We start from the raw sequence: 12,559 nt of genomic DNA on the forward strand, positions 1-12,559 counted from the left end.
CCCCATCTGCAGCCAACCCATGGTTTCCCAGAGTTAGGAGACTCTCATGGCTTGTCTTCCTCTCTAATTTTTCCCCACTCAGTTCCCCCCCTTCCCTTATGGTCCCTTTCACTATTTCTTATATTCCACATAGGTGTGAAACCATAATTGTCTTTCTCTATAATATTACTACTACTCACCAAAAATATATTTAATGAATAAGACCTTTAAACATCAAAGGGAATCCTTTTTTTAACATTGCTGATGTTTTCTCACAATTGTTTGCAACATAACACTCCCCTTATCTCAGACATTTAGTAAAGCTAAAGCTTGAGAAAGAAGGGTCAAGAGTCAAGACTAGGCTTGTGATAAATCAATTTCAGTTAAGGATTAAATAATAGGGAAATACCTTATATTTATATAGTGCTTAACATTTTATAGAACATTTTTTGCTTTTAATTTTAAATAGGATAATACTTGTGTCATAGATAAGGATCTGAAATCTGGAAGTAGTTTCCCCTAGTCATTTGATGAATATATAGTGTACCTAAGTCTAAGAATCCAAGACTTAGGGATAGCATTGTTTCTTTGGGAAAATATAGATTCTAAGTTCCGAACAACTGATTTTCTGAGGATCTTTTGGTTCTCAGCCATTTGTAAACTGGGATGCCTCTATTATTAACCTTGCTGATATTTCTGTTGCTTCATCTTGAAGTTTTTGTTGCAATTTGAATGGTTCAAATGTACCATGATCATCTTATCTCTTTGTTAACAGTAAGTAGAATTTTAAATATTTTTAAAAGAAAATTTAATTCCTTTAATTCATAGTTACAAGTGAAAATTTGAGAGCATTCTGTAAATATGTATTTATGTAAGTTTCATTTACTTTATTTTTATTTATGTAAGTTACCATTTGCATACTATGTTATCTCAAGAATTAAAAGAACCAGTGGTCTTGTTTTTTCTTTTTCTTAAGATTTATTCATGAGAGACACGGAGACAGGGACAGAGACCTAGGCAGAGGGAGAAGCAGGCTCTCCCTGCAGGGAGACTGTTGAAGGACTCAACCCCAGGACCCCAGGATCACAACCTGAGGCAAAGGCATCAGGTGCTCAACCACTGAGCCACCCAGGCGTCCCAGAACCAATGAACTTCAATACATGTTTGTCTCCTAATACAAAGTTAGCTGCCAAGGAACTAAATAACATGCATGCGTACAAATAAATACAAGTAGACAAGAAAATGAGAATAGTTTTTAAATGGAATCAGAAAAATAAATAAATAAAATGGAATCAGGACAAATATAGTTAAAATACTGAGAGTAGGTCAAAGTTGTAACACTGATAGGCATTTATAAGACATGCATTGTTTTATTTTTTTTATTTTTATTTTTTTTTTTAAAGATTTATTTATTTACTCATTCAGAGAGAGTGAGAGAGAGGCAGAGACACAGGCAGAGGGAGAAGCAGGCCCCACGCAGGAAGCCCGATGCGGGGCTCCATCCCAGGTCTCCAGGATCATACCCCAGGCTGTAGGTGGCACCAAACCGCTGCGCCACCGCGGCTGCCCCCATGCATTGTTTTAGAGCTAAACATAGACTCTTGTTTTGGGCATCAGGAACGTCACAGGGAAATCGAACCAGCTCTGTAAGGTGTTTTGTTCATAAGGAAAAGAAATGAATTCCTCAAAGAAAGCATTGCTTGCCATTTGGGTCTGAAAGGGGAATGATCTACTAGACATGGTCTTCAGTGTAGTATTCCGATTATTAGTATATTCCTAGTAGAAACTAGAAAATAAGACTTCAGATTAATGTGGTGGTGGATGCTGTAGCACACGAATATTTAGAAGAGGTCAGAGTTCCGTGTTGTTGCTTATGGCTAAGATAATTTTGGTCTGGAAAATTTTCGAGGCAGGAATTAGTCCTCATAGTCATGGCATTGATCCATGGAATGAGCCAACGAAGAATATTACATTCTGGACTTGTTTCTATTAGTGTGTATTAAATTAAAGAATTTCCAAATGATTAAGCCTTGTCCAGGAGATAGTATTGGTTGTATTTGCAGTCATTGTTAAGGTTCTTTAAGAATAGCTTTATTGAGATATCAGTCACATAACCATATGACTCACCCATTTAAAGTATAGTTGGGCACCTGGGTGGCTCAGTTGGTTAAACATCTGCCTTTGGCTCAGGTCATGATCCTGAGGTCTTGAGTTTGAGGCCCACTTTAGGCTCTCTGCTCAATGGGGATCCTGCTTCTCCCTCTCCCTGCTACTCTACTTCTGTGTGCCCACATGCATGTACTCTCTGTCAAATAAATAAAACTCTTTAAAAAAATAAAATAAAATATACAGTTTGGTGATTTGTAGTATATTCACAGAGTTGCGCAAATCATTGCTGCAGTGAATTTTAGAACCTTTTTATCATCTCAAGAAAAATCCCCAGATTCTTAAGCTATCACTGTATTGCGCCTCCATTTCAGCACCAAGCAACCAGTAGTCTACTTTCTGTCTCTATGTTTTTCTGTGTTGGACTTTTCATTGACGTGAGTAGAATCATACACTGTGGTCTTTTGTATTAGATTTTATTCACTTCGCATGCTTTCAGGGTTCATCTGTGTTACTAGCATATATCAGTACCTCATTCCTTTTTATGGATGAACAATATTCCATTGATTGGGTATACCTTTTTATAGGTGAATAATAGTCTGTTCTGTGGATATATCTTTTTGTTTATTCATTCATCTGCTGATAAGACATTTGTGTTTCTATCTTTGGCTTTTATGAATAATGGTGTTATAAATACTCGTGCAGTTTTTATGCAAACTTATGTTTTCAGTTTCCTTGGGTTTATACCTAAGCATAAGATTTTTCAGTCATTTGGTATAACTCTATGTTCAGTTTTTTGAGGAGCTGCCAGACTGTTTTCCAAACCAGCTGGACCAGTTCATATTCCTACCAGCAATTACAGGGGTTCTGATCTTGCCACATCCTTGCCTACATGTCTCATACATTTTGATTCTAGCCATCCTATCATGGATGTGAAATGTCTCATTGCAGCTTTGATTTAGATTTCCTTGATGACTCATGATATTGAACATCTTTTCATGTGCTAATCAGCTACTTTTTTAATTATGAAGAAATGTCTATTCAGATCTTTTGCTTATCTTTAAATTGGGCTCTTTGTTGCTTTACCACTGACTTGCAAACGATTCATTTTAAATTTCACTATTTTGTTACTAGTGTATGGGAAAGCATTTGACTTTTTAAATTTTTTTTTAAAATATTTTATTATTTATTCATGAGAGACACAGAGAGAGAGAGAGAGGCAGAGGGAGAAGGAGGCTCCATGCAAGGAGCCTGATGTGGGACTCGATCCCGGGTCTCCAGGATCAGGCCCTGGACTGAAGGCAGCACTAAACCGCTAAGCCACCCGGACTGTCCCGACTTTTTTAATACTAACCTTGTGTTCTGCAACCTTACTGTAACCCTATGAGGGACTATTTTGTTGGTCCTGTGAGATTGTCCACATAGAAGGTATCCTCTGCAAATATAGTTTTATGTCTTACTCCCAATCTGAAAATTTTATTTCCTTTTCTTACCTTATTGCATTACTTAGGACTTCCAGTGCAGTGTTAGGAATGGAGTAAAGAAGAACCAGGTAAGCCCAAAGTTAGTGGAAGTATGGAAATTAAAAAGATCAGTATATAAGTAGAGACTAAAAAGACAATACAAAAGATAAGTGAAACTAAGACCTGATGTTTTTTCAAAAGCTAAACAAAGTAGACTAACCTTTAGCTGGGTTCACCAAGAGAAGAGGAGGATTCAAAATCAGAAGTGAAATAAATGATGCCATAAAAAATAGGAAGGAACATAAGGAACTACAATGACCAATTCTCCCAAAACTGGACAGCTTATAGAAATAGGTAAATTCCTGGTAACACACAACCCAGTAAGCCTGAATCATGAAGAAATAGAAAGTCTGAGCAGGCCAGAAATGAGTAAGAAGATTAAATGAATCAGTAATCAAAATCTCCCAACAAACAAAAGTCCAGGATCAGATCGTTTCACCTGTAAAAATTCTAACTTCTCAAACTTTGAAAAAAAAAAAAAACAAGAGGATGTAACCCCCAATTCATTTTATGGGGCCACCATTACTCTGATAACAAAACCAGATGTGGACACTACAAGAAAAGAAATTTATAGGACAGTTTCCCTGATGACATATGTACAAGTCCCCAATATGTAAAAATCCTCAACAAAATATTAGCAAACCAAATTCAATAATAAGAGGATTATATACCATGATGAATACAAGGATGGTTCAGCAATGAAGGATAAAAATCATGATCATCTAACAGATGGAGAAAAAACATTTGACAAAATTCAACATCTATTTATGGTAGAAACTCAGCAAAAGTATAGAGGGAACATACCTCAACATAGTAAAGACAGTACAGGACAAGCCTTTAGTGAACATCATACTCAGTGGTGAAAAACTGAAAGCTATTCCTCTAAGATCAAACTAAACAAAAGTCAAGGATGCCTATTCTTAACCACTTTTATTCAGCATAGCATTGCTAGCTCTAGCCAGTGTAGTTAGGTAAGAAAAAGAAATAGAAGGCTTTCAAATGAGAAGAGAAAATGTAAAAACTGCCTCTCTTTTCCAGATAACATGATAATATTCATAAAAGCCCTAAAGATTCCACCAGATAATTGTTAGAACTGAATAAATTCTGTAGAGCTGTACTATGTAAATTCAATATACAAAAATCAATTGCGTTTCTGTAATTACTAGAAATTAAGAAAACAATCCTATTTGCAACTGTACCAAAAAATACTCACGGGATATTAATTAACCAAGGAGGTGAATGTTGTATACTTAAAAATATGAGACTTTGATAATGGAAAAAGTTGACGACACAGGTAAATGGAAAGCTGTTCTGTGTGCCTTTGGAAGAATTAATGTCGTTAAAATGTTCATTCTACCCAAAATATTCTACATATTTGGTGCATTTTCTACCAATATTCCAATGGCATTTTTCACAGACATATAACAAAACAGTCCTAAAATTTGGAATCTCAAAAGATCCCAATGGATAAAGCAATCTTGAGAAAGAAAAACAAAGATGGAGGCATCATGCTCCCTGATTTCAAACTATATTATCAAAACAGTATGATATTAGCACAAAAGCAGATACACAGATCAGTGGAGCACAGTAAAGAGCCCAGAAATAACCTACACATATGTGGTCAGTTGACCACAGTAGAGGCAAGAATGTACAGTGTGGAACAGAGAGTCACTCTTCAGTAAATCGTCTTGGGAAAACTGGAAAGCCATTTTGTAAAAGAATGAAACTGGGCCACTGTCTTACACAATACACAAAATCAACTCAATGGATTAAAGATTCAAACATATAGAATATAGACTTAAAACCGTAAAACTCCTAGAAGAAAATATAGATGGTAAGATCCTTGACAGGGGTCTTCATAATAATTTTTTGGATTTCACATCAAAAGCAAAGGCAGTCAAAACAATAGTAAACAAGTGGACTGCATCAAAACTAAAAAGCTTCTGCATAGCAAAGGAAATTGTCAAAACAAATGATAAGGCACCCTGCAAAATAGGAGAAAGTATGTGCAAATCATATACCTGATAAGGGTTAATCTCAAATAAATATTCATACAACTATGTAGCAAAAACATTTATTTATTTATTTATTTATTTTTTTAATGTGCAGGAAGGTGGTACCTGGGTGGCTTAGTTAAACATCTGACTCTTGATTTCCTCTCTGGTCATGATCTCAAGGTCATGAGGTCAAGCCATTATGTTGGGTTCTAAGCTTAGCAGGGAGGCTGCTGGAGAGTTTCTCCCCTCCCCCTCTCCCCCATAAATAAGTAAATCTTTAAAAAGTAATATATATTTTTAAAAAATGGGCAGAGGATCTGAATGGACATTTTTCCAGAGAAGACATTAACGGCTAATAGGTACATCAAGAGGTGTTCAGTGTCACTAATCGGGGAAGACCTCACACCTGTCAGAACCTCACACCTGTTAGAATTGCTGTCAAAAGAAAGAAATAGCAAGTGTTGGCTAGGGTATGGAGAAGAGAGAACCCTGTGTGCTGTTGGTGGAAATATAATTGGTGCGGTCAGTCACCATGACAAACTATGAAGATGCCTCAAAAGATTAAAAATATACCCACCATATGATCTAGCATTTTCCACTTTATGTATCTGTCTGAGAAGGAAAGATGCTAATTCAAAAAGATATCTACAACTGCAAGTTCATTGCAACATTATTTACAACAAGCGAGACATATGGAAACCACTTACTTGTCCATTGATAGATGAATGGTTAAAGAAAATGTTATGTGTATATACAACAGAACATAATCTAGCCATAAAAGGGAAAGATACCTACCAATTGTGACAGCATGTCAGGCAAAAAGACATCCCTGCAGCACCTGGTGGCTCATTCAGGCATCTGCTTGAGGTTATGATCCTGGGATCCAGCACCACGGCAGGCTCCCTGCTCAGTGGAGAGCCTCTCCCTCTGCAGCTCCCTCTGTTGTTCCCCCTGCTTTTGCTCTCTTCCAAATATTTTTTTTTTTTTTTAAATCTTAAAAAACCGGGATCCCTGGGTGGCGCAGCGGTTTGGCACCTGCCTTTGGCCCAGGGCGCGATCCTGGAGACCCGGGATCGAATCCCACATCGGGCTCCCGGTGCATGGGGCCTGCTTCTCCCTCTGCCTGTGTCTCTGCCTCTCTCTCTCTCTCTGTGTGACTATCATAAATAAATAAAAATTTAAAAAAAAAAATCTTAAAAAACCCAAATCCTTAATGATCTCACGTATATGTGGAATCTAAAGAAAACTGGGGACGCCTCTCTGGCTCAGTTGGTTAAGCATCCATCCAACTCTTGATTTTGGCTCAGGTCATGACTCGGGGTCCTGAGATTGACCCTCATGTTGGACTCTGCATTGAGTATGGAACCTGCTTGAGATTCTCTCTCTCCCCCTCTGCCCCTCTGCCTGCTCATGCGCGGGCGCAAGCTCCCCCTCCCCCCCCCCCAAAAAAAAATAAAGGTAGAAATTTATAGATACAAAGAACAAATTGGTGTTTGCCAGATTCTGGGGGGTAGGGTTGGGCAAAATGGGTGAAGGTTGTCAAAAGGTATGAACTTCAGTTACAAAATATTCCTTAGGAAGTAATGGACAGTATGGTCATTATAGTTAATAATGCCATGCTATGTATTTGTGGTGAGAGAGATCTTAGTCATAAGGGAAGACCATTTATAACCCTGGTAGTAGATAATAACAATTTTTTATTATTTGACCCATGAGATCATGATCTGAGCTGAAACTAAGAGTCAGATGCTCAACTGACTGAACCACTCAGGTGCTTCTCTTTTGGGTTTTTATGGAGGGTTTCATTACATAGATTGACTTGACTAATCATTGGCCATTGGCTATTTAATCCTTCGTCCCCTCCCTTTCTCTTCCCTGGAGGTTGGGAAGTAAGGTAGGAATGCAGTCTCTCTTCCTTTAAAAAAAAAAAAAAGAATTCCTTAGGTTGTTAATTTAGAATGGTAGAATATAAATGATGCAGACCAACGGTGTTTGAACATTGGACAAAATTGGTAGGAGCCAAAAAAAAAGGTTTTGATTTTGAACTTAAGCCAGCAGAAATACTGGTCAGAACCTTTATTTTTTCTTTCCATACGTTGATATTAACAAGCATTTTTTTGTCTCTGGGATGACATACAGGCTGCATGGCCTGCATTTTAGCATTGTGAGTCATGAAAATCGTTTCCTGAACAATGAATGTGTCTTTTCCCAACAATATTCAGTGCCTGAAAATTAGATTAATTTTAGACTTTTTTGTTCATTTCTCAGTGTCTCTAAATTTGATGAGTTTTTATCTTACAATTACTGTTCCCTTCTTACAAAGATTTATTTTGTGTTATTTCAGTGACTTCATAGTTGATTTTCCTACTTTTTGATTCCTTTTATTTTTTTTTATTTTCCACAGTGCTTTAAGGATCTAAGAGGTAGTTGATCTGATAGTATTTCCTATTTTCAGTAGCTCTCAAAGTCATATTTGCAGAAGTGCTATTCAATAACAATTTGTCAGGTCCCTGACAAAAATAAGCAAAAATAAGAGATTTTACAAATAAAGTTTATTCACTTTAAAAGTCTTCTGTTTTATTCTCTTAAATCCATCATATTTTGGGAGCAAAAAAATGCCCTTTTTAAAAACTGTGGATGGGAATAGATGGTATTTGTTAATTTAGATCCTTGCTTGTCAAAAGTGGCAGTTCTTTCTAAATTTTGAATTAGAACATTTTTATTGGGACACGTTGGTGGCTCAGCGGTTAAGCATCAGCCTTCTTCAGCTCAGGTCATGATCCCCAGGGTCCTGAGGTCAAGTCCCGCATCGGGCTCCCTGTGAGGAGCCTGCTTCTTCATCTGCCTATGTCTTTGCCTCTCTTATGTGTGTCTCTTATGAATAAATAAAATCTTTAAAAAAAAAATTTATTTTTGGGGCACCTCGGTGGCTCAGTGGTTGAGCATCTGCCTTTGGCTCAGGTCATGATTCTGGGGCCCTGGAATCAAGTCCTACACCAGACTCCTCTTGGGGAGCCTGCTTCTTTCTCTGCCTATGTCTCTGTCTCTCTGTATCTCTTGTGAATAAATAAATAAAATCTTTAAAAAAAATTATTTTGAGGGCACCTGGAGCCTGCTTTTCTCTCTGCCTGTGTCTCTGCCTCTCTATGTCTCTCATGAATAAATAAAATAAAATCTTAAAAAAGGTTTTTTTTTTTAAATTTTGGTCTCTGAAATTTAAAGGTCTTAGAATTACTAGCCTATAGCATATGGTCCCTAATATCCTAATAACAGTGTATAAGATGGTTTTGAAATATCTAATGAATTTCATCTCTTATGCTATTCCAGCTCATTGATTTGTGGAGAAGGCTTGTGAGACCAAGTTTGTACTAAGCTGAAGCCACATTCAGTTAGCAAAACAGCCCTGTGCAAGGGATGAATGAAATCCTGATCTGGCCGACTCCTTATTTAGCTTTGCTCCTCTGCTTTTCCATGTGTGCAAGGTTTATTCTGTAGAGTTAACCATGAACTAATACAGTTACCTGAATGTGTGCAGTATGCTTTTTATAATTGAGGCATAAAGGAAGAGGACACTTTGAACAATTATGATTGAAATATTATGTTCTTATTTAAACCTACATTTTTAAGGGGACGAACTAATCCTTTTCCTTTTTATGCCTTATGTTGAATAACCAATTAAAGAGTTAGGGGGAAGTAAAGTAGTTTGTACATTCTGAGTGATTTTTATGTTATGGATTGTGTTAAAACCTTGAGCTAAGAGGTTTTTTTTTTTTTTCTTTTTTTTTTTTTAAGATTTTATTTTTTCATGAGAGAGAGAGAGAGAGAGAGAGACACAGGCAGAGGGAGAAGCAGACTCCATGCACGGAGCCTGATGTGGGACTCGATCCCAGATCTCCAGAATCACACCCTGGGCTGAAGGTGGCGCTAAACCGCTGAGCCACCCAGGCTGCCCAGAGCTAAGAGTTTTAATAAGTACTATGTTTAATATTATCTGTTCTTGTTTCGCTCTTGAAAATATTTGGAAGAGAGCAAATAAGATTTTTTTTTTAAAAAAATACCATTTATAGTGTTATATTATAAGATTGTATTTCCTAGAATAGGCATTAGATGCAGGATAAATCTTTTATTATTTGAAAAGTCTTGTTTTTAGAGTAGTTTTCATAAGTTTATATATTGATTCTTTTCTTGATCTGTCCATCTTTAGAAGAAGAAACTGGTTTCTCAGGAGTTTGAAGTAATTGAATCAAGGAAACAAAATATTAATAAGATTTTTTGTTGTTGTTTTGCTCTTCAGTTTTTCCTAACCATGTTTTTTTATATATAGTTACATAGAAGATTTAATCTAAATCAAATTGATTACCCAGCAAAATACAATATAAAGTGACACATGGGTAGAAAGGAACAAAGACTGAAAAAACTACGTGGCAGAAAAATTTGTACTTATGAGGAATGAATAAAATTGGGGATTAAACTTAATAGACTGAAAGCAAGTGTTTCGTTGTTCCATCAAAACCCTTTTTTGAAACTTACAGTCCACATCAGCATCAGCATCTGCATCACCATTTCAATCTACATGGTATAGTGAATCTGAGATAACTCAGGGAGCACGCTCAAGATCACAAAACCAGCAACGGGATCATGATTCAAAAAGACCTAAACTTTCCTGTACAAATTGTACATCTACCTCAGTCGGGAGAAATATTGGACATGGTTTAAATGCAGTACCAGGTAAGACTTAAGTTTGTGTAAGAGTCACTATATATGCATTTTGAACTAAAGCCTTTTTCCCCCAAGACATAGTTGTATTAAGCAAGTAGAACATATGTGAGATAGTGGGTCAGAAATGTAGTGGAGTTTCCAAAATCCTACCTTAAGTTACTGCTACAACTGAAATTATTGTTTGTACTGAAATTAACTCTTTGTTTTGGAGTTTGTTCTAAATTTGATAGAAATATCTTAACACAAACAGGACTAGAATATTTTGAATAATTAGAATTGCTGATATGTACACTAAAAGTGACAAGTATTTTGCTGATTAATACAGGAAGTCAGTTTTTTAATTGTTATACTAGGAAAGCCAAATTTACGGACACATATTTATATTTCCTAACCTAAGCATATCTTTTGTAAATGTTGTGGTATATACTTGTTTTTCAGAAACAAATTCTTTAAACAAAAATAGTTGATATTCTAGTAGGAGTTCTTTATAAGGAATCTGAAAGTATTCTAGCCGTCTAGCTGTATGGCATTTGGACAAGTCACTTAACCATTCTGGGATTTAGATGACTTATCCATAAAGCTCCATACATGGTATTTTGTACATAAATTTGTTGCACAAATTGAAAAGATGTTTCTTTTCCTTGAGAGGGCAGGAGGCTCTCTCCTCACTTAGACCCTCACTCCTCTTCAAATGAAACACTAGGGAATTCCTGAAGTAGTTTTAAGATGAGACAGAATTTGTGATAACACATTTGGAAGATAAAATTCTTGAAATGCTTATGTATTATCAATTGAATTAGTGTAAGCGATTCCTTTCTATTTTGATAGGCAGGACCGCCTTGGGAAAGACACTGCCCATCTGAAGAATATTAAGAGTAGTGTGATGGGTAAGAGCAGACTTGTCCTTAACATTGTAGAGAAACACCATTGTGCACAGATATTTTTGGTCTCTTCTACTCTGTGAAGGCATAGCATTAAATACCCTGGGCCATTTCTCTTAATGAGGAGGAATCAATAAGGCTATTGGGACTAGGAAAGGAAGAACCAAAATTTCAAGGTAAATAGTTAGGGGGGAAAAGTTTTGAGATTTATTTTGTCAAATATGATTTCATTTAAAATTTAGATTATGATTACAACAATACATTCTTAGAGTAAGAGTGAACCAAGTGTGATGTCAATGATAATATTTCTAATAAAATATCTTCAGTGTCTAGTAAAACATCTTCCATTTTGGATGGCTTGATTTTGATTTTGGCTGTTCTTTCCACCGTCACTTTCATTGATTTTTCAAGAAATTCTGTATTTTTTGCAAGCTTTGCATTTTTGTTCTGTAAATTATTTTACATCATGCTTACGTTGTATGGTCAGATGTTCTAAAAAGTGAGACATTGGCATCACGGATGGGTGGTAGGTTTTAGTGTTAAAGAAAAATGTGTTTGAGTAGGAAATTTTTTAAGTGATTCATTAGTGAATAAGTGACTTCATTAGTGAGTAATTTTATGTTTTGCTGAATTTTGCTTCTGATTGCCAAGATGTAACCTTGAGGATTTCTATAATAAATCACAATAACCTCCCTATGTTATACTGAAGATTTGTCATCAGAAACCTTGAAAGCTTTCTCTGAGTTAAAATGTCTTCAATTATTTTAAGATTCTTCTTGGAGGCATAATCAAGTTCCTAGATCTTCATCAATGGTACTTGGATCATTTGGAACTGACTTAATGAGAGAGAGAAGAGATTTAGAGAGAAGAGCGGATTCTTCCATTAGTAATCTTATGGATTATAGTCATCGAAGTGGTGATTTCACAACTTCATCATGTATGTATAAATTGTATTGTTACATATAACGTACCTAATCATGTTACATTTTCCTCTTTATATCATTAAAATCACAGCACAAACGAATATACAAAGTGCATCTTAGGAAGATTTCAAAACAGCTTAGAATGTATTTTAGTACTTTATTTGTTACATTTTTTAAAAATAAAAGGCTTAAAATAGATGTACATTAGTATCCAGGTTCTCCCTGCCTATAATTTTCTTGCTTGTGCTTTTCCTTTTAAGAATGCGTTATGTCCAAAAAAAAAAAAAAAAAAAGGAATGTGTATGTCCTAAAGTATACTAAATAATTTTGTATACTCCAGTATCATTTGCCTTATACCGTTGACCTTGAACAATGTAGGAGTGAGGGAATTGACCCCTGTCTCCCCATTCTTCCAGTGTATTTGAAAATCT

The 12,559-nt window shown here is 36.0% G+C and overlaps 1 protein-coding gene across 8 annotated transcripts in view; it reads left to right on the forward strand.

The window, feature by feature from the left end:
• MARCHF7 (membrane associated ring-CH-type finger 7) overlaps positions 1 to 12,559 on the forward strand; it is a 52,219-nt gene that overhangs the window by 20,580 nt on the left and 19,080 nt on the right. For 7 of the 8 annotated variants that reach the window (XR_003234313.2, XR_003234314.2, XM_025994192.2 and 4 more), the window contains exons 3-4: positions 10,138 to 10,333; positions 11,975 to 12,142. Coding sequence is in view for 6 of the 8 variants with exons in the window: in XM_025994192.2 (XP_025849977.1) it covers positions 10,138 to 10,333; positions 11,975 to 12,142 (364 nt within the window). In the remaining 2 variants the exon portion in view is untranslated. Of the gene's footprint in view, positions 1 to 10,137; positions 10,334 to 11,156; positions 11,382 to 11,974; positions 12,143 to 12,559 lie in introns of those variants that run through there. The other variant, XM_072751691.1, reaches the window with a different exon arrangement.

The sequence above is a fragment of the Vulpes vulpes genome, chromosome 3 (assembly GCF_048418805.1).
Source record: "Vulpes vulpes isolate BD-2025 chromosome 3, VulVul3, whole genome shotgun sequence".
Lineage (NCBI taxonomy): Eukaryota > Metazoa > Chordata > Mammalia > Carnivora > Canidae > Vulpes > Vulpes vulpes.